This window comes from Siniperca chuatsi, linkage group LG9, assembly GCF_020085105.1.
Source record: "Siniperca chuatsi isolate FFG_IHB_CAS linkage group LG9, ASM2008510v1, whole genome shotgun sequence".
In the NCBI taxonomy this organism is placed as follows: Eukaryota; Metazoa; Chordata; class Actinopteri; order Centrarchiformes; family Sinipercidae; genus Siniperca; species Siniperca chuatsi.
The window spans coordinates 13023515-13049527 of NC_058050.1; the positions used below are offsets into that span (position 1 = coordinate 13023515).

At 38.5% G+C, this 26013-nt stretch overlaps 2 protein-coding genes across 6 annotated transcripts; both read left to right on the forward strand.

Annotated features, from left to right (window-relative positions):
• The first annotated feature begins 5143 nt into the window (after positions 1 to 5143).
• ca14 (carbonic anhydrase XIV) lies at positions 5144 to 20213 on the forward strand. Of its 5 annotated transcripts, XM_044209175.1 has the most exons (14): positions 5144 to 5880; positions 6253 to 6276; positions 10112 to 10291; positions 10576 to 10721; positions 11946 to 12041; positions 12162 to 12228; positions 13461 to 13618; positions 14589 to 14715; positions 15841 to 15864; positions 16018 to 16102; positions 16277 to 16318; positions 17966 to 18019; positions 18420 to 18473; positions 19290 to 20213. In XM_044209175.1, the coding sequence occupies exons 1-14, from the start codon at positions 5811 to 5813 to the stop codon at positions 19399 to 19401; spliced, it is 1239 nt and encodes a 412-aa protein (XP_044065110.1). In that variant the 5' UTR covers positions 5144 to 5810; the 3' UTR covers positions 19402 to 20213. The 5 variants fall into 5 exon arrangements, with proteins under 5 accessions (XP_044065110.1, XP_044065111.1, XP_044065112.1 ...); XM_044209176.1 differs by lacking the exon at positions 16277 to 16318 and having other exon boundaries at positions 5145 to 5880; XM_044209177.1 differs by lacking the exon at positions 17966 to 18019 and having other exon boundaries at positions 5146 to 5880.
• Positions 20214 to 22329: 2116 nt separating this feature from the next.
• On the forward strand, positions 22330 to 23832 carry LOC122882127 (angiogenin). Its single transcript, XM_044209174.1, has 2 exons — positions 22330 to 22487; positions 22732 to 23832. Exon 2 carries the CDS (start codon positions 22744 to 22746, stop codon positions 23329 to 23331), a length of 588 nt encoding a protein of 195 aa, XP_044065109.1. The 5' UTR covers positions 22330 to 22487; positions 22732 to 22743; the 3' UTR covers positions 23332 to 23832.
• The last annotated feature ends 2181 nt before the right edge of the window (positions 23833 to 26013 follow it).

Below are 26013 nucleotides of genomic sequence, written 5' to 3' on the forward strand. Positions count from 1 at the left end.
TTATTGTCAAAACACAATAATAGTTCACCTTTGGTAATAGTAAACCAAGGGAAAGGTTCTTGTTTGTGTATACTTAGCAGGGACCAGGTCAATAGAAAAAGCTTTCCACCAACCCCCACCCCCCTCCCACAGCATTCCTATGCAACACATGAACCTCCTATGAGTTCATGGGTGTTTAAAACCACCCCCATCATTTCCATCTCCCTTCTCTCTTTCGTCCCATCCCCCACTGGTTTCTGTGTTTTTTCTCTCTCTCCATCCTCTTCTCATTATCATTGCTTGTATTGACATACTTGAGAGTTCAATAGGATTGACCATGTTAAGCCTAACCCCATGAATGGAGCTTTTGTCGATGAAGTGCAAAGTGTCAAATTGGTCCCTAATATGAAAAATACAGCCTTCCTCAGTTGGGTTACTCAAGGCGGAAATGGAGTGATTGCACATCTGGAATAAAATCAGTTATGTTGCCTCTGAAGTTTCAATACAGTGTAAATGTTTTGTAGATTCATGCAAGCATGCAGGCGTTCACATAGCCTAGTGAAAGAATGCAGGAGTTCCTGTAAGGCCAAATGCACAAGTAGATGTGATGAGAGCAAGGCACCTCAACAGAAATCTGACCTGCCTGAGGGAAGACAGAGGCCTAAAGAGAGACTAAACTGTAAACTGTCTCCACTCTTGTTGCAGAGGCTGAGCAACATATCACGTTTCACCTGGAGACCAGGACAGCTGGGAAACAATTACACACTGCTGCTGTTGTGTCCTCTCTGCAAAAAACAGAGGAATTTAGTCATTACTGGCATAAACAATTTTGACAAAGGAACAAGATGAAAATATATTCCCTTTCTACTGTTTATGCGTATGGTTGCATATGCCTCAGTTCATATTTCATGGCATGACAAGCAGGAACAGTACTGTTAAATTATTGTTTTTCAAATTTAAAGCATTAATTAATTGGTTTTAAGCAGCCCAGTACACAGTGATCATTTAGTTCAGCAACACTATCTTTCTCTCAGTGGCACACTGTTACTTTTGAGATAGTCATGCTCATAGATTCTGCATTGAAATTGGTGGATGAGCACTTTCACAACCAATATGCCGAGAATTAAACGGCTCAATAGCATACAATAGCTGTAGCCCTATAGGACAATATATGCCAACAAATAATTATAGCATTAACTTCTATTCAAAGCCACAGAAGCGCCTTCTTCTGCCGAGGCTGCAGCGTTTTTCCCCCGCTCACATTTGCGGAGCCGGGACATGTGTTCATCAGTATAAACAGAGGGGTATTCACATGTCGGAGAGACGCTCCGCTGTTAGATTTGTGAATGAAATCAGATGACACGCCCCCTTCGAAGACGCGGCCAATAGTATATACAAACATGCTAACCACGCCCCCTCGATGGAACGCTGAGCGACCAATGGGAGGCCGGCAAAGGTTATTGCTGTTGCATAATTTGGCTGAAGCTCTTCACGTTTGAGCGAGCCTGTACACAGCGTGAAGTAGAGATGGAGCGGAGAAACAGACAGAAGAGATGGAGAGCAAATAAAAATAGTGGAGAGAGTTCATCCAAGAAATATTCGTCACCACTGAAACAAATTACTGCACACATACAGACCTGTTATTAGTTATTGGAGAGTAATACAGTCTACGCTGAGGTTGCCTTGTGATGGGGTTACAAAAATCTGCCTATAGCGAAAATAAATAAGACTATAGGAACACAAATGATGTGATCTTGGCCGTTCAGATCACAAGTGAAAATAACAGTTTCTTTCAATTAATACTGGACTTTCTATCTATCTATCTATCTATCTATCTATCTATCTATCTATTAGCTATTTAAAGTCAAGATAATGTGTCTTCTAAAGTTTCCATATTTAATGCAGTAAGTGATGTAACCTTTGCAGTTTATCCTTGAATCTGATGTAATCTAGATCAGAAGACTCTTGGCTGGATTGCCTTTGATATTTTAAAGGGAAATGCACCCTAAAAACACAATTTGGATTTAAATTTTAGTGATTAAGTTTATAAAAAAAACTACTTAAATTTATACAGCTAATCAGTGCAACAAAACTTTAATTGGTGACGTAATGGCAGTTTGCCGTTGATCCATTGACAATGAATAAGTGATGGACTCACGTGGGTGTTACATCCAAATGTTTTTTGTAATGTGGCTGTGAATCACCATTTCCGCTCAGAATTACCACCGTCGTTCCGTTATTCGCTGCCTATGGAGCAGTTCCAGGGTTGTAACAAATCTTTACAAAGTTATAGGCAAGAATGACTCGATGTAAATTATGTTTTAGGGTGGATTTTCCGTTTTAGGACTCAGCCCACAATATGTCACGTGGAGAGGGCTCCCTCTACTGTCCAAAACTGAACAAGTCGTCCAATAAAGTTCTGTGTACAGTATGTTCAGTTTATGTAACCTTTTTAATAGAGACATCATGTTAATCCGAAACACAACATTTTTAAACACAATTCACAGCCAGTCTTTGTTCGGACAACAAAAAACACACAAAACATTAAACATTTTCCTACAAAGAATGATGCAAGTTTATACAATCCTAACAGAGACAGTTAAATGTTGAACATTCCCACTGAACGACTATACAGGCATTTCAATTCAAGAAATTAAATTGCTAGCCAAGCAGAGAATTGAAGATTAAACCTGATCAAACAGGGTTTATTCCGCTTCGACAGGGAGCAAATAACATAAGAAGAACTATAAATATCATATCAAGAGCCCAAAAGAACAAACAAACATCCTTAATGCTCAGTCTTGATGCACACAAAGCATTCGACAGGGTTAAATTGGGTTTCCTATATGAAACACTATTATTATACTACTAGTATTTGGATTTAATTCTATTTTTATGAAGTGGATAAAAACTATGTATAACAATCCAAAATCATGTATCAGAGTGAATGGGTGTCCGATGTTTTTTTCCATCTTAAAAGAGGGGTTAGACAAGAGGACTCCCTTAGTCTTTATTATTTGCTGTTAGTACTGAGCAGAGACTACAAGGCATAATAAAGATATATGTGAAATAACTGATGATGGACATAAAGAACACAAAATATCACTGTTTGCAGACGATATACTCGCATTCATTAGCAAACCTTCATCATCCATATCCTGCTCTGTTGAAGGATTTAAATGAATATGAAAAAATCTGAAGCTTCTTGACTGATCTATTGCAGTGATGCTCTCTGGGGAGAGGTCAGCTGTACTGGATGAAAAAGTAAAGTTTTGGTGGACCGAGAAAGGGTTTAGATATTTAGGAGTGATGATAACACCCTTAACAGTCAAATTATTTAGCGCTAGCTATGAAAAATTTACAACAGAGATAAGACAAGATTTGAAGTGGGAGCTTTTACCTCTGACATTAATAGGTAGAGTAGAAACTGTATGAATGAATATATTACCACGCCTGCTCTTCATGTTTCAATTACTTCCATTAATTATCTCAAAATCTATTTTTAAAACCTGAGACAAAATTATTTCAGATTTTGTTTGGCAAAATAAAAAGGCAAGAATACTAAAAAGGTTATGAGAGTTTAAATCTAATTTAAAGCAGCACAACTCAAAACAATAATGTCATGGATAACAGAAGATGTAGATTCAATGTGGGTGGGAATGAAACAGAACTCCTGTACCATTAGGTTCTCTACCATTCATGAGCCAGAAAGAATGAAAACAACTCAAAATAAAGAATGAATGGGTTGACAAAACATGGACAATATGGTCTACAATAAGGAATAAGCTAAGAATTTCAAAATCAATATCAAGAGCTACCAAAATTGCAATAAATCCAGAATTTCATCCATCCAGCACTGATACAGGCTTTAAGAAATGGATGGACAGGGAGCTGGTGTATATTGGCCAATTATTTGATGGACAAAAACTAATATCATTTCAACTTACCTGCCCAGGATCATTATAAATCTAATATAAATAAAGTCAGACATCTGCAGAAAAATAAGGAATGAGAAAGCATACTAAGGGAACCTTCGAATATAGAACAGCTTTTCATAAGATGTGAAGAAGAAAAGTCAAAGAAATACTACAGAGCATTGCAACACGATCTTAAGAATAAAGATTTGGATAGTGAAAAAAGGTGGGAACTGGAATTCAACACAGTCTTTTCTGAAAATAAATGTGATGAAAGTTGTTTGTCTGGTCATAAACTAACAAATAGTCCAAATTGGAGGGAGTTTGGGTGGAAAAACAGGTATTTCAGAACCCCAGTAATAAAGGCTAAATATGGAAAATCCAAATGTGCAGGGGAGGAAGTTAAAACGGAAATAGAACTAATCTTGGATACAAAATTACACTTCGATCCAAAGTTATTCATCTTATTCATCCCCTTAGGAAATCAAATGATTAGTTTTAAGTAGCCAAAAACAACTATTGCAATCCTATGGTTGCAGCCACAAGCCCCAAACACAGAACAATAGCAACAAAAGGTGAAAGAGGTGATCATTATGGAAAAGATCACAGCTAAAATAATACTGAAAATTGTCATTTTTATATAACCACAGATATTAGCCATGTCAAAAACAAAGAGCTAAAACATAGAAAATTGCTATTGTTATTTTTTTTATTATTACTTTATTATTTTTATTTTCAGTTATATTAGGTTTGTTGTTGTTTCTTTGGTTTTTGTTTCTTATTCACATGCCTCTATTCCATTAAATTCATATGTAAAGATATATAAGAGAATGCAGAGATGTTTACTTACTAAATGATGGAATGCATGAATTGTATGGCACAAATAAAAAGTTAAAAAAAATAAAATATAATGACCTTTTGCAAGCCCAGCGGTTCCCAACCAGCGGGATGGGACCCCACAAGGGGTCGTGAGATGATTACTGGGGCAGAAAATTTAAAAAAACAATAATAAACAATTCTGCTGCATGAATTGTCTTTATTTTTCAGACTTACATGCTTGGTCCTTTCTCGTGAAATACTGTATAGTTTTACCTCTTCAGCCCTCTAAAAATATTCAAATCGAACAACCTGCAGTCGAATTGCTCCCAAATCATAGACATGAAACCTGTAACAAGGGGTCCAGAGAATATATTGTTTCATATGTCAGGCTCTCTAGCAAAACAGGTTGGGAAACACTTTGCTAGCCAGTGTGGCATCTCGTCACTCTCTTCTCTCACTTCTTCTCCTGCCCTGTTTTTACTGAACGATTAATAAGGACAAATGAGATCAGATGAAGTTTATTGTCAAACTAAAACACTCACCCAGCAAGAACTTAGGAACTCTTTGTCCATTGTAGAAAGTTTAGCAAGTCAGACATCTCCTCTCAGATTGACGCACTTTCATTTCTCCCCTGTGATCTGTGCATTTTTGCATAATATGGCCCCTTTGTCTTTCTCTTTTATTTACTCTCCTTTACCCATCTCCCTATTTTTTGTACCCCCAATGCAGTAACCTTCTTTTCTCAGCCCTTGATTTTGTCCCTCTCTCTGTCCTAACTAACACTGAATTCTCCCTCAGTGGTCCCTCTTTGCAGTCTCGTCTCTCCCTGATTTCTCTCCACCTCTGCCCACTCTTTCTCTTTTCTTTTCATACTTTCTCTTTATCTGTCTCTTGCTGAGATCTGTTCTGGGTCTCCTGTATGCCAGAGTGGAGCCAGCACGTAAGATCCACACTGGCTGTTAAACAGAGCTGTGGCAGGTGGGATTGCTGGACCCAGTTAGCCCCCCCGCTCGCTCTCTGTCTCTCTCTCTCTCACACTTGCTCCTCATCTCTCCGTCCACTTTGATTCATTTCTGTGTATGGGCAAGGACGGCTAACATGGAGTCTTTGGGTCTTTTTATCCTTCTAATGCTTCTGTGTTTCCAGTGGACAGCTGCCCCTGCTGCTGGTAAGGTCTTAATTAACATAATAATCAGCATCATGTGAGATTTGAGCTGTAGTAGTGGATCAGCAGTAAAATCCAGACATAACAATTGGATCTGAGTAATATTTGAGGACCATTGTATCACCACTGTAGTTAGGCAAGTTGTTGTTTAGACTTGTACTGGGCTGATATTAGAAGCGCCAGTAGGTTGTAGATTAGAAGTGATGAAAACATAACATATTATAGATTCGAGTGAAATATATAATATTTAATCTCACAGTTATGATGCTTTTAACATGGTCAGTGTTTATTGGAAATCAAATTTAGAACCACTGTGAACTTGAAGAACGAGAACTGGCCATAATAAGTCAGTTTTTTTCTTTTATTCTTTTTCAGAGGAAATTACCTGGAGCTACAGTGGTAAGTTCAAGTTCAAGTTTATTTTTAAATTGCAAAAGCAATTCAAAGTGTAGCAGAGAGTGATAAAAAAAGGCAGAGAACAACGTACACAGAAGGTGGATGATAATCTGGAGAAGTCGTACGTATCTCAGATATAATGTTTAATCAGGGGCTATACTATAATGAGCTTTATAGACCAGAAGCAAAATCCTGAAGTTAATTCTGTAATAAATAGGTAGCAGGTGGAGACATGTGATATGATTAAATTTTTTTGTCCTGCTCAAGCTGTTTAATGTCTAATACAGGATGACTTAAGGTAATAAGAAATGCATGGTTTTCCTGAAAATAAGTGCAAATATCTGAATGAAACTACTTATACGCAGTCTTTTCACCCTGACTTCACTGCATGTTAAACACGTATCTCTAAAACATTTATGACAGAACTATCATAAAAGCTTCTGTGAGTTGGGTAGGATTTGTTCCCTCCCAACTCTTCTCCCTCTGTTTTCCTCTACTTCCCTCTCTGTCTGTATTAGTTACAGTTCAACAAGCTGGCATGAGCACAGCAGTCACACAGAGATGATGAAGGGGTGGTGGGAGATAGAGAGGAAGAAAGCAAGAAAAAGGCAGATAGAGAGGCAGGCAGAGGGAGGCAGGCAGGTGCACAAGGATGAGGGTGCTGGACAGAGAGAGGGAGATGGGACGGGCTGAAGCAAAAGCATACCAAATCGTGCCCTTATTGTTGCAGCGCACAATAACCTATGTGTTTATTGTGTTGTGGACGCACACTGGCTGCCTATGCCGTGGACAATGACATTGTGGGAATGAATGGGGCAAACAGACCACCACTCTCTGCATGTATTCAGGAGAGCAACACCAATGTACATTACATACAGAATACACAGCAAACTGTAGAGGCTGTGCCTGGAGCAAACTGGTATCTGTACATAGGCCATTTATGCATTATCATACATATTACATTATTATACATATGGAGGTAAGTGTGTTGTGCAGAAACATGTGTTGTAATCTTAGACTTGTAGCCAATATGTTGAGTGATCTTGCCTTGTCAGATGTGTTTAATTTGTTGTTTTATTTTGTCAAGGATTTTCAAAATAAAAGTCACTGGGATTCATCCACAGTCCACACAGTGCTTGAATGGGTGAGGGTGTGTGTGAGGCATGTTGTGTGACACATCATTGCATGATGTGGCCACTGCTGAGCTGTTAGCTGAAGTGGAAAGTCAGTTTTGTTATACACAACATTTTATCACACGAGAGAGCAGAATTACACACTTTCAGAGATGCTTCTTACCACGAGAGTTATGTAAAGTAATCGAGGGAGAGTCAGTCTCACATTCCATCATTTCCTCATCATGGTCCGAGTGAGTGAATCTGCATATGTGTGTGTCTTTGTTCCTGGCTGTATTGAGGACAGGGATGGCATGCTAGGGAGAGGTAGAGCAGGCGCAGAGGGTCAGAATTTTCGGCCTCCGGGTTACCATGGAGACCTCCATGACGACCAATGGCGGGGCCGTGGGACTCACTTTTGAAGTTGGGTTGTGGTGCGGGGCTTTGCTGTGGAGAGTAGTGAGGGGTAGGGGGCAGAGAACAGATTAGAAGTGCATGGTGGGGGGTTGCAGTGGGAGAGGAGATGTGGTATGTGTTTACATCAGTAATGTTACACTGCTTACACTGTGTGTGTGCAAGAGAGAGAGATGATTGAGGGGAAGACTGGGTCTATACTGCACTTACTGTGTTTATGTAGAAGAAGTTGATTTGAATATGTTAAGATCGATAATCATGATCCATGGCTTACAAACATGGTACAGTACTTTAACATTTGCAAAACCTGCAACCGCAAATATATGACTGGATACTTTATTTGCACACTACTGACATTTATTGGATAGGGACAGGTACCTGCAACCATGCGGCCATGTGGCATGTGGCATGCCATGTGGCATCATTCAGCTACCAAGGCGCTCCAGTGGGCCTGTTTTCTAAAGCATTCCTCTTCTTGCAATTGAAATTCAGATTCTTCGACTGACATGTCACTCTCTTTTTCTTTCAGACTCCTTTTTCTTACTTTCTTTTATTATGCAGCTGGGGAGACCAGGTTCTTTTTAACTCACTGAACCAGAGCCTAAATCACTCTCCTCTCCCTCACTTACTTTCTCAATATTTCTCTGTCCATCTTTAATTAAATTCTTCTTAATTCTTCATGTCAATTTTTGTACGATAATGAAGAGATAATTTCCAAAGAATTTGAAATATGGAGCATATTTTACTATGTAAGTATAAAGTACATATACAGTAGACACATAAGTATATTAGCTGATATTACTTGTGGCATTAGCAGTATATAGCAGAGGACCTGCTGTATGCAGTAGATGCTTACAGTAACCCAACTGTAACCATTCAATCTGTATATTGATTAATGTAATAATGTACAGAAAACATATTGTCAACTATAATCTTATGTTGTGTACTTCTTTCTATCTATTCTTTTTTTAAATTTTAACATTATTATCATTTTATTACTAATCAGGTTTTAATTGTGTGCAAATGCTGAATTTGTCGTTCAGGAATCAGTTGTAGATTTTCAGCTGATTTTTAATATGTTTGAGAACCATATAACACTGTGATGAGATGTTAATCCTCTGTGTTATGACCACAAAAACATTTCTAAAAAATGTAGCTATTTTTATGTTTTTGCCTGTCGTGAAAAAAAAATTCAATTATAACAAGTTGTAAATCTTAAAAATCTGGCTTTGGGATACAGTAATTACATCTGTTTGTAGTGTCTGTGGGAATTTACTCTAAACAAGACTAGTGTTTGTAAATCATTCCACTGGCACGAAGAAAGGGACACTTAATTCAAGAATTATCTTGGAACATATTAATTTATATAGGAAAGAGTTTTTATTATCTCATCTAAATGTCAGGCTTAGAGAAAAACATTTCACATTACTTAATGCAAGATCAAATACATTTTTTATTAAAGAAATCTATTATTTTGTGACCTGTTTTTTGCATTAATTGTGACCAAATTTTTCAGATGTTCATTAAGCTCAACAGCATTTTAGTTTACTGTTATTCATGACACCTTCTAGATCTATACCTTACGAGGCTTATCTATTTCTGTAATTTAACTACAATGATACAGATGATATCAGGACATCTGGATAATACTGTAAAACCAAGGTTGGAAGAGGTAAAATAAGGCTCAAGTGACATTGTATATTGATTATGTTGTGGTTGTTATCTGTTGACATTAGTTATTCAATGAAGTGCCAAAATCACCTGCTTTTGTCAGCATGTTGTTGTTAGCCTGCTGTTGTCTGTGTGAGTTTCTTAGTTTCACGGGACGTACATGTCATCTGCATTTGAGTTTGATTTCAGTTTTAGTCTTGATAGTCTGATGCAGAGCAGAATTCATTCAGTACAACAAAAGATTGCAGAAAAGCAGGTTCAGGGATAGGGATTCAGATTTATCATGTACCATCAATAGCAAAGAGAGCATTGTTCAACATTTATAGCCATTTATAATGGCTCAAACATAAAAAATACCTTGTGCAGTCACAGATACGTTGTATGTAAGAAAGGCTTTCATTGCCTGTTATGACCAAACCCTCAAACTTTATACCATGCTTATACATTCAGTATTGTTTTTTCAAATGTATTTTACGTTTTATTAAATTCACCACCATGAGGCTGTGAACCCAAAGAGAACATCGAGGAATAATTGTCTTGCGTAATTAGAGACTGATCAGTGGCTGTTCACTGGATGACTGGGAGCCAGTGGACTGTGTGATTGTGTGACATCGCTGTTTCTGTGTTTTCTCCTATCAAAGGCTTGGTGGGTCAGTCTGAGTGGTCGCAGTATTTCCCTGACTGCAGTGGTACTTCTCAGTCCCCCGTTGATGTGCTAACCACCCAGACTAAATATGACACCAGTTTGATCCCACTGACCCCACTGGGCTACAGTCAGCACGGAAACAAGCCCTTCACTATGTACAATAACGGACACACAGGTAACTATGGCAGCCAGCTGATTTCCAGTTCCTAGTCTCCCAGGTATCCGAGCAGCCTTACGGTTGATCTGTTTATACTGCACCATCCTCAGCTGTAACCTGGCAGCAGACATTTAACTCCCATTAATACATTCAGGAGATGAGTTAAAATTTTAAGATTTTCTATATTTATTTTTATGAAAAATTGCACTTTGTCATCATATCCCTACCTAGTATTTCTTGTTCAGTTCCTCCGTCTGTTGAACTCAGAGAGTCAGCTCTTGTTTTGCTCTTCTCTCCATCAGCTGTGATCGAGCTGCCAGACTGGATGGGGCTGGGGGGGCTGCCCTGGCTCTTTACAGCTGTGCAAATGCACCTTCACTGGGGCAGCGGCGGCCCGAGTCACGGGGGCAGCGAACACACCATCAACGGACTGAGTGCGGATGCAGAGGTATGTTTAAACACAGCTCACTACAAACTGTAAAATCCACAGACGAGAGCAAGACTGAGTCATGACTTGAGTAAAGGGACGCTCAAGGTCAAGTAGTGTGATAATAGTAGTTTTCAAAGAAGGTCAAGATTCTATACAAAAGGATGAACTGAGATTGTAAATCTTGTCATTATGACAATTCTGACGTTATTTAAATGGAAGAAAAAGAATTGATTTACCACATTGTCCAAGGCAAAATAAAAAAATCCCAAGAGCTTCCTCAGCCTCTCAAATGTGATGATTTGCTGTTTTTGTTGGTTATATATGACAGTAAATTGAATATATTAACTAAACTAACGAAAATAGTTATGGCCCTAGTAACCCCTCTTTTTCAAGATTTATATGTTTAGTAGGAACAAATGGGCACAATGCTGGAAGTTTTGAGTCCCGTTCTTGCTTACTTGGTATACTACTCTTCTATGACTATATCCCTCTTTTTATCTCATATTTTCTTTCTCTCGCTGTCTCTCTCTCTCACACACACACAAATCTGTTATAGCTGAGTGAGCTTGGATCCCCTTTCTGGTTTAGTGTGTGATAGGGATGGAAACACTGAACACACTGAACTCATGTCCTCTAGAGTAGGCTGAGAGAGGGGTGCAGAGACAGGAGAGCAACAGACGTTTTGGGATAGATTGCCAAAGAGACCCAAAAGAGAGGCACACATAAAACTTGTAAGTGACCTTTGGAGGGAAAGGAAAAAATGGAGAAAGTAGAGGAAGAATGAAGTAAGGAGAGAAGGTAAGCTGTCTCAGCACCTCAATTCCTGTCCATCTGTCCAGGTATGCCAAATACCAGTTTCTTCATGGGTGAGCGGTTGAAGAGGAAGAGGTGTGAGGGAATTTAAGCAGATTAAAAAGACAAAAATCATGCAGTCGATGAAATGATAAGAAAAAAACACAAACAAAAAGAACTGGAGGACAAATATTGGTAAAAAGAAAATGGAACCTGTCGTGCGTGAGTGGTCTTATTACATAATGAGACAATTAAGCTCTTTCTCATCAGTCTCCTCGTCGCTCTTTATTTTTCTTCGGTCACACTCTCAGAAGGAAAAATGAGTTTGCACGCAGCTTTCCCTCTCCCTGTCTCTCCCTCTCTTTCTCTCTGTTTTTTTTTAACCCTCAGCTGTCACGAGGAGAAACCAGGACGTCTTTCTTGCTCTAACAGTGTTCTTCCTCTCTCCAGCTGCATGTGGTACACTACAACTCTGAGCTCTACCCCAACATGTCCACAGCAATGACACAGAGTGATGGCTTGGCTGTTTTAGGAATTCTCATTGTGGTAATAAAACGATACTAATAAACAGTAGCAATACACAACATTATGAAGGAATAAGAAGAGTAATTGTTTTACACTTTTATTTTGAGCAATGTATTAATCTTTTAAGTTTTGGTTTCCCAGACAGGTGAGGAGACCAACCCGGCATTTAACAACATCCTCAACTACCTGAGCCGCATCAGACATGCTGGTAATTTATAAAACACTCTTCCTTTTATATTTATATTTATAAATTGAGTAATTTATGAAAGTTTGTTTTCTTCTAAATTAAACAATGTTTTAAAAGGTTAGCGAGTGACTTAAAGGTATAATATGTAACTTGTCTGCATTAAAATGTCTAAAAACGACTAGGCCTATGTTATATATTTTGTTGAGTTGTGTATTCACATTATCCCAAATCTTTACAACAATTTTCAAACCTAGAGAAATCCGTAATTTTAATCAAGGTAACGGTCCGTTTTGTTTGGTTGCCTGTCAATGGCATCATATCCCCTTTGCGCATGCATTAGTGTTGTGGTTGTCTGCCAGAAGCTGTCATAAATTTACTTTTTATCTAGTTTTAAGCCACATTTTTACTATATACTTTTTAGATCTTGGTCGTTTTTAACTATATAATTTAAGCAGATGAGGACGTCATCGGACGTCTGGAGTTATCAGAGAAACAAGCTGAGCAAATGTTAGTGGCAGCTTGGCTTGCAGCCCCTCCAGGACATCCTTTGTCCACCAAATAGCATCCGAGAAACACTGATTTTTAATGTGAACTGCTTTATTCAGTGTTTTTACCGTTTTTAATCACCTGGTCGGTTCGCTTTGGAGAGGAGGAGACCTCTGCGGATAATTCGGCTCCCGGTAAAAACCTCCTGAACGATGAACACTGAAGGAATCCTAACTGGGAGAAGCTGACTGCAATCACACCAATGGTGATGAAGACTACAACAACTCCCATGATCCCACGTTACGTTACAACGTCATCAAACTACATCTTTTATTATTGTTTTGATGTGAGAGACCCCTAGCAGCAGAAATGACATACTGTGCGTTTAAATCTTTTTCTCCCATAACTTAGTAATTTACAGTTTCCATTTCCATTTTTGGATTGATTGAATTAAATATAAATGGATTCTCCAGCTCCCCATTCACAGTTCATTGAATACATATAATGACAACTACGTGTCAAAAAAGAAGGAAGCTATGTGACGATAAAAAATATTTGGTTCTAAAGAAAAACATAAACAGAGACACAATGCTTTAGGCATTTAAGATACTGATGGAACAATGATGGAGAGATGAAAACAGCTCATAATCAGTTGTTTTTCTTCTGTGTGCTTGATTGATTGAATCTGATGATATTTGGCTCCAGCAGTAGTATCTATACGACCTCACATACTCTTTTTTTTCCCTCCTCCTTATGCTCGCTGGCAGATCAGAAGGTGTCCATCCCAGCCTTTGACATCCAGTCCCTGCTCCCTAACGATCTGGGACGCTACTATCGCTACAATGGCTCCTTAACAACGCCTCCCTGCTACCAGAGTGTGATCTGGACTCTGTTCCATGAGAGGGTTCAAATCTCAAAGGCACAGGTAAAGCTGAGAAGCTGAGACTCGATCCTACATGCCTCAACTCAATGTTCACCTTTCACAGCCTAGATACACTTTGTATTGGCCTTACACATACTGGTAATGTGCATATTGGCCAATAATATAATTATTGGCCCCATAAATTGTATTCTTGAGTTCCTGCGCTCTACAATCAAATCACCACAGAGCATACAATTTCCCAATTTCTAAATTGAATAATCCTACATTGTTATAAGAAGTGAAACAACCAGATATTCTCTCATCAACTGCACTACCTAACTGCAGCAGAGCTTGCGATACGGTACATTAATGTGCATGGGTGTGTAACTGAGAATTTGCTTCTTCGTTGCACTGCTAGCATTAGTGGATTTGCTACAGTGTTTTTTTTTGTGGCAGATTTCATCTTACAAAAGCTTCTACATGAATCCCTGTTTTAGGATTAGAGGAAATATGTATAAGTAACATTATAAAAAAAAAACGCTGTGCATTTGAGGTACCTCTTATAGGGAGAATTCTGCATTTTTTATGTGGCTGTCCAGTCATTGTTGATGGTAAATGTAGTCAATTGAAGCAATAAATAAATAGTGCTTTATTGACAGAGAAAACTGAGATTGCCAAGTAGTTCTTCCTGCATCCAGCGCTGTCATTGGACAGGACAGTGACATAGTTGGAGGCAAGGAAGAACTACAGGCTACATCAGCTTGGATTTCTAGTCTCTGCCTGCGGTGGGGAAGTTTTTAGTTTAGAAGCGGTTATTGTTGTGATATTCACGGTAGAAGTGCAGCTAGACTCAGTTTGTTGCTATACAGAAGCTCGCTGTTTGAGTGTGGGTGTCAGAAGCTTGCAAGCAATGCATCCTGGTACATGTAGGCACTGCCAGCATGGCTACTAACTTACTTTCTGTTTTAAGTTTAGTGCCACATTACTGTAATTGTTTTTTTCCATACCTCTCCCCTTCACCTCTCCATTGCAGCTGCTGAAGATGGAGACGATACTTTACTCCAGTAAAGCTGAAGATCTGAATAGGATGCTGCTGCAGGACAACTATCGCACAACACAGCCGCTCAACCACAGGGTCATCTTCACCTCCTTCACTGCAGGTTAGACAGACGTGCATGTAGGAAGAGATAATTCATCGCTATAAAAAGTGTAACCCGCACTCCCATGTTGACTGCTGACATGACAGATAAGCATATGCTCTGTTAGGAATCAGACATTCGCCTATAAATTACTTATAATCATTATGGATTAATCTGCTGATTATTTTATCGATTAATCAATTGATTGTTTTGGCCAACCAATTTTTTGCTCTTTGTATGTTTTAAAGTAACTAGTAGCCAAAGCTGTCAGATAATTATAGTGAAGTAAAAAGTACAACAATTCCCTCATAGAAGTAGTAGAAACTGGCATAAAAAGAAAATATTCAAGTAAAGTACAAGTACCTCATCTTTGTACATAAGAGCTGTAAGAGCTACATTCCATCACTGAATATATGATTAGTATATTCTTAGAGTTTATCCTTTCAAATTGCACAAATGTGAAGTTGCAAAAGGTCACAGACAAACTGCTGTGAACTCCAGTGTTTTACCCCAACAGCACTTCTACATTGTGAGATTGTAATGCCAGCATGCTGCTCATAATGCAAACCACAACAACAAGCCAGTGGGTGGCCATGTAGACCAAAGCTAGCAATTAGCACAATCCATGCAGAGAGTGAAAAGTGGAATGTGGAGAGAAATGTGGGAATATTAAGGATTATTGGTGACTTTGTCTGTTGGAAAGAGCCTTTGGATAGAGAGAGAGACAGAAATAAAGGGGAAGTGGTGGAAAAGCAAGGGGGAGCAGTGTTTGTTTGCGAGCTGATTAGAGAAAAGGATTTGCAAAAACGAAACACTGACTCCATTGTTATCACGCGAGTCTAACTGAGAAAAAGGGAGAGGAAAAAGAGACACAGAGAAGGGAAAGAGGGAGACAGAGTGGTAGACAAAGACAAAGGAGAAAGAATTTGTGTAAAGTGCTCATTGTAGTGAGTGACTGAACTGGAAGGCCTGTGATAGCAGCACTGCTGTCAATGGCAGCAAGCCTGACTAGACATAACATTTTCAAACAGCTGAACAGCAGATTCTTCTCAGATAAACCAACAAATAAATATGTATGAACTGTGAGGCAGAAAGATAAAATTGATTGTGATTTTACTAATGATTTATTCATCTTATTTGTTGTAGAATCAGGGAAGGAGCTCTCTTCTGGTAAGACTACATGCGATTTTCCTGAACGTTTTTGCAAAAAACAAAGTAACTATCAGTACTTTAAATAATTTAACTGCTTTGGTTTATTTACTTTTGGATGTTTTCCTGTGGATTTGGATGTGTCATGCCGCTTTGTCTTTTTCTCCTCTGCAGGTGAAGTCACAGCGATAGTGATAGGAGTGATGTGTGGCTGTGTAGGTCTGGCAGTAATCATTCGCTTCATCGTGAAGACGATACGGTAAGGAGCTTTGCTGTGTTGCTCGGTCATGTCAGTGGCCTGTTTTCCGCAGTAGACATTTCCCACCAGTCTGCTGTTGTTCTGGTTTAACTGGGCGATCTGCAGAAACTGTGGGAGCTGTCACTGTGGAAACATCTGGTCTCTTCTGATTGTCCATCTCCTATCTCTTGACAGATTTTTTACACTTCTCCACCATGAAACAGTCGTGGTAAACAGGTGGCTTACCTGATCTCGTTACTGACAAGGATGCACAACTTGCACTGACAGTGTTGTTTTTGTGATTTCTTCTTCTTCTTGTGCTTGACAGATATCCTTAAGCGCAGATCTTAGATCAATACCATGATAAATAAAGAATTACTGAAGAAAACTGGGAATGTAATATAGCATTTTAAATCCATTTTATTTTACAAGAAATTAAAGTTAAAGAAGAGCCCTGTGTACCCACAGTCATGTGGAGGAACAATTAAAATTTATGTTGAAAACCTGACAGAAATTAGAGTCTGACCAATACATTGGCATGGCCGATATTACTGGCAAATCACAGATATATTGGTATTGGCTTTGAAACAGTGTTGGATGGGCTCTAATGGAAATGTCAGTAAATGTATAATCCTCTTTGTAAGGTTTCACCTTAAACATTAAAAGCAACCCCTAAGATCAGTGCTAAGGATAATCTGATTCTCTGACCTCTGCTGCAATAACATGGCTGTTTCCCAATATATAGTACTACTATAATATATATATATATATATATATATATATATATATATATATATATATATATATATATATTTATAATACTCATTAACGAAAGTGTTTGGTGGGTTGTTCCCCTGTGTCCCATCAGTCAGTGATTTAACCTTTGCTTTGATCAGGGGTTCCCAAAGTTCCCATATATGTGTAACTGTAACTGTTCCCATATAACGCACGAAAACACAAGCAAATTAAGAGAAAAGTCTTCATTAATTTGACAACACATACAATATGTGGAAAACGCGCTGTAAATACTGTACACATAACACGACCAAATAAAAAAACATGCTGCAAATCCACAAAACAAAAACAGAAGTGTTTCGAGAGGACACGAAAAAGTTTTGTGACTCATGAAGTGGGGTCCGTATCATCCGATCATTGTTTTTCTGTTATTTTGTTTTGTACTTTCTCCACTTTCTGCATGTGCAGTCTGATCTGAAGCATGCACTTACCTCGTGGGAGCATGCAGATTCAAAGAAAATGTTTGTAAAGCATTTTTGAAACTGAAAATTACAGTAAATTTGAAAGAATTTGAAAAAAAATGTTGGAAAACTACTGTTAATCAGAGATAATAACCAGGTTCATCAGTGATGACAGACAGCCATTGTATTTCTGGTCTGGTAATGCCCATATCATTATCATGCAGGCTACATGCCATCTGTCAACACTGGTGGTAGGACAGTAAAGGTTAATATCTGTCAAACGCTAAATCTCCTCACAAATCATTAAAATTACTGACAGAATTCCACTTTCTCGCTCTGCAAGGTCTTGCGAGGTACAAGCAGCAGCCACTTTCAGCGCATGCGCAGAGTAGAGCAGTAGCAGAAGTCAGAAACCCACAACATAAACATAAATCGATGATACACGGACCGACTTCAATAACTTAATGAGTCACAAACCGTGGCAACAACAAGCGTGTCCAAGCCATGATAAGCACTTTTTAGTGTCCTTTGGAAACACTTCCATTGTCGTTATTTGCAGTGAGTTGGTGTATCTGATTGTGTTGTGTGTATTTGCAGCGTGTTTTCTAAATGCTGTGCATTTGTCAAATTAATTACGATTTTTTCTTAATTTGCTTGTGTTTCGTCTATTTGAATGTGTTTTCTTAAGATGCAGTGCGTTTGCCCTTGTCAGCCACCATACGGTTCACCCCAAAAGCAAAAAGTAGGCAACATATTCCTCTTATCTGTAGTGCTATTTATTCATCTAGTGTTTTGGTGTGAGTTGCTGAGTTTTGGAGGTATTGGCCGTAGAGATGTCTGCCTTCTCTGAATATAACGGGACTATATGGCACTCGGCTTGTGGTGTCCCCTGGATCCTTGTCAAGGAGCCTTCAGCTCATGTAGGCTCATGTAAGGGCCCTACATCCCACTTTGGGAACCACTGGATTTCATAATGTCAATCAGCCGTGTGCAATTACTTTAAAATGTCACCTCCAATCCTTGTATCTAGTAAGAGCAGAGGAGGGAGAGGGGAATGAATTTTGAAATGTTTGCACACAGCCTCTGTGAAATGTTGTCTTTCTGTTTTTGGTCATGTGATTCTGTCTTTTGATCTGCGACAGTTCTACCTCTAGCTGGGACGTCCTACCCAGTAACCGGCCTGCTCCCATGCCAAGGTCACTGTTCAAAATCATAACCTTTGACCTCGAAACCTTAACTTTGACTTCTAAGAGTTAGATTCCTGACCACATCTTTAACCACCCATTCATAGTGACATCTCCTTTTGGGCTAGACTTTAACACCTCTCTTAGAGTATTAGTGCTTAAGAAATTCCAACTGTTAGGAAAATAGTATTATATATATATATTTACATTATAAACTTTCAGGGAAGCCATAGGAAATTCCCAGAGCGTTGCCTGTGTTTTAGAAATACTTTAACATCACTCTATACTAAGCAGAATAATCTTTTAATCCTTAAATTTTAGGTGTTTTGTCTGCTGGCTATTGATGCAGTGCAACTACAGTGTAACCTGCAATGTTCACTGGATGCAGACGTGACACGTTCTGGCTCCATCGCAACTGAAACATGAAAACATGAAAAGTGTCGGCAAAACAACTCAAAACTATATTGGAAAAGTGGTTGCTGAAGAACAGATGCTCTACTTTTGAAATGCTTCCAGTGGACATTCAAACCACAGTGGAGACGTGATGCAGCCACATCCAGTGGACATCCACGTTAACACATTTCTTCCCTCTTGTAATTATTTTTGTATTTATCCACTTAATTATCATATAACATGTCTCACTCTTGGTGGGCTAAAACACTTCTTATGTTTAAATCATCTTATGCTGGTAACTGAACAACATTTAGGGCTCCACTATTCTTAAACAAATAAGGACCTCTGCTGGATAACATAACGAACTACACTGACAGCATACTTGCAGCATAAGTGATGACTCAGTAGGACTGACTCTTCCCTTTGATGTTTCAGGATGAAGGAGCCAGAGAAAGCTAAAGAGAAAAAACAAGCCATGGTTCTGAACACCACCTCTGAAGGAGAAAAGAAAGAAGAACCCTTGCCGTCTCCTCAGACTGAGCCCTAGCTGACATCAGCTTGTCCAGACACACGCAAAAATACTCTCTTCTTCCCTCTTGCCAATGATGTTATCACTGATCCATGTCTCCTCAGGCGACAGAAAGCAAAACATGTTTTCACTCATCAGTTACAAAAGGCAACAGGAAAAAACATTTTATATAGTAAACTGGACACATCACCTGCTGCCCCGATCACTTAACTTTTTTTTTTAATTCCCTACCTAAATTTAGTGATCTTAGCAGTCTTGGTATCAGCCATTTTTCCAGTTTGCACGTGAAACACTTGGTTTAAATATGTCTGTTTGCTGCCTCTGAGTTGTATGTTTGCTCTCGCAATGCTTGGGATGCATGAGTGGTTCATGTAAATACTTTGTATGATATATTTTGTGGGGTTTTTTGTTTCACGTTTGGCTGTTATTTCATCTTTTTCATCCTGCCTTGAAACACACTGCACTGTATGAAATGTAATAGAGTTATGAAATGTTTACCTATGATACCCAATGTAATATTATTTTTTTTTACCCCAGGACTTGAGCATTGGACACAAATTGGAGAATTTGGTATTAAAACACACAGGAAGTCCTATCAAATTAATAAAAGATATATGATGAAGGTCTTAAGGGATTTAAAGTGTTTAGTATAAATGGATGCTGTCCAAACATTACGGTTGTAAATGGATGAGTTATATTTATGTACACATGTTCATTCTCTTGGAAAAAATGATTTGTGGTGCCATATATCATCTTTGTCTGATTGATTTATTGCTGTATATAACTCGTCAACATGGGCACCTCATTAAAGTACTTGAATGATAACATCACCTGCTTGAATTTCTTCATTGTGTGTGTGACCATATCTGGATCATGTTACATACAAAAATCAACCACCTCATCCCCAAAACGTTTGGATGCATCCTCTACAGCGGCAAAAGTGGTACAAAGGAAGTAGCTTGAATTTTGACAGAACCCCGAAGAATTAAACAAGAACAAGGAGAAAATAAACCATTAAACTTTGTAGATATGCCCATGTTTCCTGTCTTAAGAACCTTTGCCAAATATCTGTCCAGTAGATATGAATGAGATATGAATTATCTCAAGCTATCAGGGAAACTCTGGAAAACAATTTTAAAGGTTGTTAAAGAGTTATTTTCTCTAATCTTGTTCTTGTTTGCAGCAGAGTGTACTTAGAGTCCAAGTGAAGATTAATTTGATTAGGCTGTTTCATAAGACTTGCAACTCGACTTGTTACTTTAACACCAATGACTTATGACTACACTTGGACATGAGGCTTATATGTCAGTAGAGAAAGGAGTGCAGAGAGAGACAAGAGGGACGAGTTAGACTTCTTGGGGATGAAAGCTTTGTATGAAAATTGAAAAGACATTTTATTTCATCCAAAGTAGACAAATTGCTGTGGAAAGCCAAGTGGACCACAAACATCTCAGAAATGTAGCGTACCATCCAACAGGCACGTTACAAAAACACCTGCAGAGGCTACAATGGACCCCTTGGCAGGCTACAATTGTAAAAACAAATATACCTTCATCTCTGTAAGCAGTGAATTTGGGACCTGCATCATCAGAAATAAATATTCTTCCCGATTTATGTTTGCCTGCTTTATTTTACCTAATGTCTTAGAGTGGATGGGAATGATTGAAACGTGTTTTTACTGTAAGTGTTGCAATATAAGGGCATTTGTGGGGATACAGTGATAAAAAGAATGTGGGACAGGGGTGTAAAGTGGGGGGGCCAAGGTGTCATACTTCCGGCGCCCATGCAGCAGGAGGAAGAGACATTTTTTTATGTATTACTACAACTGGGCATTCAGCATTTTTTACGGTGTGGGTGTCGAGGGAAGTTAATGCTACTTTATGATATGAGCTATGACGTGGTTCGGCGGCAACAAATCAGAATTTAGAAGTCCTGCGCTTGTATTTTGTTTTTCCAAGCATTCGAACGAACTTTGCCTCCTGTTTCATCTATGTCAGAGCTTCCACAAATCTTTCTACAGCGTTGTTAGAAGGGCAGCCAACACGAATTTTGAAGCTCTCGCCAGCAGCGGTCTGAACACACGGTAGGACTCCTGGTTATTGTCATGGTATCATTTCTACATTTCTCCAGAGGACTGATGATTGTTTCACATTGAGTTGGACAGACAGAGAAATCAGAAATGAGACAAGACAATGAGGAAGCTATAACCATAATTATATTTTACTTATGAAAGCAACATTTCTTCCAGATTTTTTTTAAACACAGGAGCCTGCTGTACTATTTCTGTCTGTTTTAAGTAACAACTTTATGATTCCATTTAACTTGTTTTGCAATTATTTGCAATAAACATCATGTTAATGTTTGCTTAATAGAACCAATCAGAAATTTGTTTCTATATTTATTCAGATGAAACTGAATTAAATAACCATACCAACAGTATGTATGCATGTATATATATACTGTCAGTCAAATGTTTTTGATCACTTTATATTTTGACCTTTTTAACTAAACCTACATTATCCTAATATTAGAGAATATAACTACAGAAGTGGTATAAGAAGATGAATGTAGATCTAACTGGAAATTACCATAATTACAATCTCTCTATTTAGGCATATTTAGCAGACAATATATTATATATTTCTATTTATACTGTACAAATCATAATTATTGTATATTTAGTAAATGCAGTGGAAAAGTTGAGCCTGTTTTTGCTAATGAACATAGACATAATAGCATCAACTGAAAGGCATCAGCCCTGATGACCAAAAAAAGGTCAAATTTACCTTAAAAGTTACCATTTGAAAAAGACATACAAACAGTAGTGCTGAAGACAGCATGCACACATACAGAGAGCATCCAAAAAGAGCTTACTGGACCTTTAACAGGTATTTATAGCTGTAACTGGATCAGGTCTCACCATGGCCTCTGCTCCAAAGCACAGCCATGTGGACGAATTTAAGCAATGCACACATAGTTTAGGCCACTCCCTCTGACAGGAAGTGAAATGTGGAACCGCAACTGAATGACAGAAGAAAGATCTCACATCTGGAGCTTTTAGATCACTTATAGCTCACAGAAGGCTCCACTGCCACCCAAACAAGGTAGGGAAGTTCTCTCATCAAGCAGCTGTTTTCTACATCCTCTCCTGGTTTCACAGTTTGTTTGTTTTTTAAACTACACAGACAGACAGCTGTGGCTTTGTCAAATTATGCTCTTGTGAACACACTGTTTACTTTATTACGTGTCACGTCACTTATTTGGTAAATCAGATAAGGGGTTGGTTAAAGGCTGTAAAGTGCAGTGTTTGTTCATACTGTTGACTAAATAGTATTTGTTTTACTCTAGGACTGCTGGATAATGGCTGCTCTCAGGGGTTTTCTTGCTCTTGCCGTCTGTCTCTTACTGGGTCATCAAACGTTTGCCAAAAACGATGCTCCCTGCCAGCTCTCCAAATGGAACAACGGCTACAACACCTTCGTCAAACGCCACATTCGTGATGGCACTCCCGCTTCTCTCAACAACAACGAATGGGAGAAGTACATCAAGAATAACGGGGGCTGTGACAGACCCACCCAGTCCTTCCTCCATCCAAAAGACCTGGACAGGGTGAAGGATGTGTGCACAAACAGAGGGGGGAAGACATACAAGGAGAACCTGTGCATCAGTAAGCAGCCTTTCACTTTTGTCACTGTGAGGAGTCAACCGGGGACATGTGGCATCAAGAGCATCCGAGAGGAAACCAAACATCTGATCCTCGCCTGTGAAGTGCTGGACAATCAGTGCCTGCCAGTCCATTTCGAGGGAAACCCTGATCATTTAAAGCCAAACAACAACGCCAAAGGCTGCCAGGACCCACAAACTGGAGATCATGCTCCCAGCTTTAAAATGACGTGGTTCTGGTTGTTATCTGCTCTACTTGTTGGCCTTTTTATTTATGGCTATTAACTTTTTTTAAATTTGAAAATCTAGATAAGACAATGAAGTTTTTATCAGAGGACATTTTGCTCTTTGGAGTTGTCTGCTGAACACATTTGAGCAAAACCCTGAAATTAAATTTGAGAAGTTTTTGATTTTAAAAACAGTATTACATTTTTTCAACAATCATATATTTTGAAAGAAGTTAAAAAATTTTAAAACTATTTTTTGTAACAAAAGTTCCCAGTTTTATAGGCTTTGTGCTTGTGTATCTGTGAGTTTGTTTTTAATAGTTGTGCTTGCATCTGTAAATGAAATTAAATGAAATGGCATTAGAGCACCAACCCTTTCATTATCTCTCAAAGTTGCAGCTTGGGCATGGATGACCCAGATCTGATGCTGAATTCATGCACTGTGTTTAATGTAGTTTACATTAAAAGGGCACAAATAAAATTGCCATAGAAAAAGGGATTTAATGCATTTAATACATTTATTGTATGATTTAATAAACAGAATTCAGATATTAACATATTTATACCAAGATTTGGAATTTGTCATTTTCACATCTCTTCAGTGCGTTGAATGTGATCATTGTAACAACTTAACCCTGACCATAAAGCATATGTTCAGATAAAATCCATAGTAGACAAACAAGATGCTAATCTGTGAAGAGAAAACTCTCAAGCTGCATATAAACGTGTGTACCAAAACTCATACATCACGTATATAGGGTGTTCAAATAGTCCACCAAAGCCACTTCCTTAGTCAGAGCGACAAACAAAATCCTGACTGATACTGATAGGCAGTAATTCACATTAATAAACAGTGAGTGACTCATAAAGTAATTTTTCATTACTTTGTACTCCCTGTCTTGGAGCACACAGCAGTGTGTGCCTTAACGTATTTAACGACAATGGAAGTAACGGTATCTTATTGAGCAGAGTAGACAGCCAGTAGCCTCAACATGCTCTCATACTCACATGCTGAGACTGTCAATGCACAGATGATGGCAGTAATGCACAAATTTGTTGTTTGTCAAGCGAAAGAGGTCAAGAAGAAAGGTCAAAGAAGGTCAAAGAGGTCACTTTTCTATTATCTTAACTGTGGATGTAGACTGATGTTGGTCAGGTAGGTTTGGTTTTTTATTGTATTTTTTAAGATAAGATATTACTTTATTTATCCTGAAGGAAATTGTAGGAAAGAGTGCAATATATAGAGTGCAAATATAAACAAATAACAAAATATAAAAATACGAAATAACAGTAAGGTGCAAAAACCAATTGTACACAATGCCAGAAATGTAAGAGGTTAATGGTAAGTATCATAAATAATAAACTGGTTAATGGTAAGGTGCAGATCCAAAATAAACACAATGCCAAAGATGTAAATGGATTAACTGTAGTGATCATAAATTTTAATTGTATATTGATCATGAATAAATATTTAGCAGTGAACAGTAAGGTGCAAAATCAAATATAAACAATGTCAAAATACAACAGGTTAACAGTAAGGATCGCAGATATGTATGAGAAGTGACATTTAGGTATGTATGTTTTCTATTCACATCAGCTGTTTGCATCCACCAAATTAGAAATAGCCAATATTTGAGCACACGGATCAACAAGGTATGTCTCAGTGGTCTATGTTGAATCACACATATGGATGCACGTTTTCCATCACTCTCTCTCTCTTCCACACAGATCACTGTATGTCTATCCATGCTAGAGGCCTACATTGACTAATTCTCTATTCCTTAAATCTGACTTTTAATCATTTAACCTCTTACAAGGCTGGGCGCCCTGCGTGCAGATGAGCTATGCGCCCCAATTGACTCCCTTTTCTCCCAATTTACGTACATTGTTTATGTATTAGTTAGTAATTAGGGATTAGTTTGTGATAAGTTGATTAAGCACAGAGTTATTTAGTAAAATGCACCATGTAAGCACAATATGTACTGAAGTAATTAAGGCTACAAGATGGGGCCTCAAGATTATGTAATAATGCAGGTGTTGTCTTAGGGGTTTGATCAATTCAGTTTATGAACTGCTCGCTAGTGTCCTCCATTTTTATTTATTAGCTTAGTTTACTGATAGGAATAAAAAGTGACAGCCCTAGTATGCAGGATTAACAAACTAATTTTCAACAATTAATTGCCACATAGTAAACCTGAAGCCTGACGGTCTGGGGCCCCCAGGCCAGTTGCTTTGCCTGGTTGCTAACTCAGCCTTGACCTCTTATCTTTTTCATTGTCTAAACTCTACGGTAACCTTGACCTCACCTTATTTCTAAAACCAAGCCTCTAAAACCCTAAAAAGCCAGGGAACAACTGGAGGCCTGCACTCTGAGAAACTGCAGGTCTTTACAGTAAAATTGGTTCTCACGGAGACAGAAACACCCAAATTCAAATACACACACACGCACAGTTTTCCAACAGTTTTCTGGATAAACTTGCGTGTCTTCTGACTGCACCTGTCCCTGCGGGGATCTGAGTGGGTCTAACCCGTGTGCAGTCACGCAAAGCTGTGTGCACCAAAACAGAAATAAACACTAATAACAATAGTTGTGTTGGTTACAGTAGGTCACCGTAGCTGCACATGCCCAGACATCTCCCAAATGTGACTGAGCCAAAAAGTTCTGGGTCAGGAGGAGGAGGAGGAGACGTGACAACACCTCTTTTTCACCACTAGATGGCAGAAGAGTTATTTATTACTC

Excerpts from the sequence above, each read along its gene's own strand:
- ca14 (XM_044209175.1), top strand. The coding sequence starts at position 5,811 with ATGGAGTCTTTGGGTCTTTTTATCCTTCTAATGCTTCTGTGTTTCCAG. Across the intron at positions 16,103-16,276 it reads TTCATCGTGAAGACGATACG|ATTTTTTACACTTCTCCACC; the intron begins GTAAGGAGCTTT and ends ATCTCTTGACAG. Across the intron at positions 18,474-19,289 it reads CGGCCTGCTCCCATGCCAAG|GATGAAGGAGCCAGAGAAAG; the intron begins GTCACTGTTCAA and ends TTGATGTTTCAG.
- LOC122882127 (XM_044209174.1), top strand. The coding sequence starts at position 22,744 with ATGGCTGCTCTCAGGGGTTTTCTTGCTCTTGCCGTCTGTCTCTTACTG.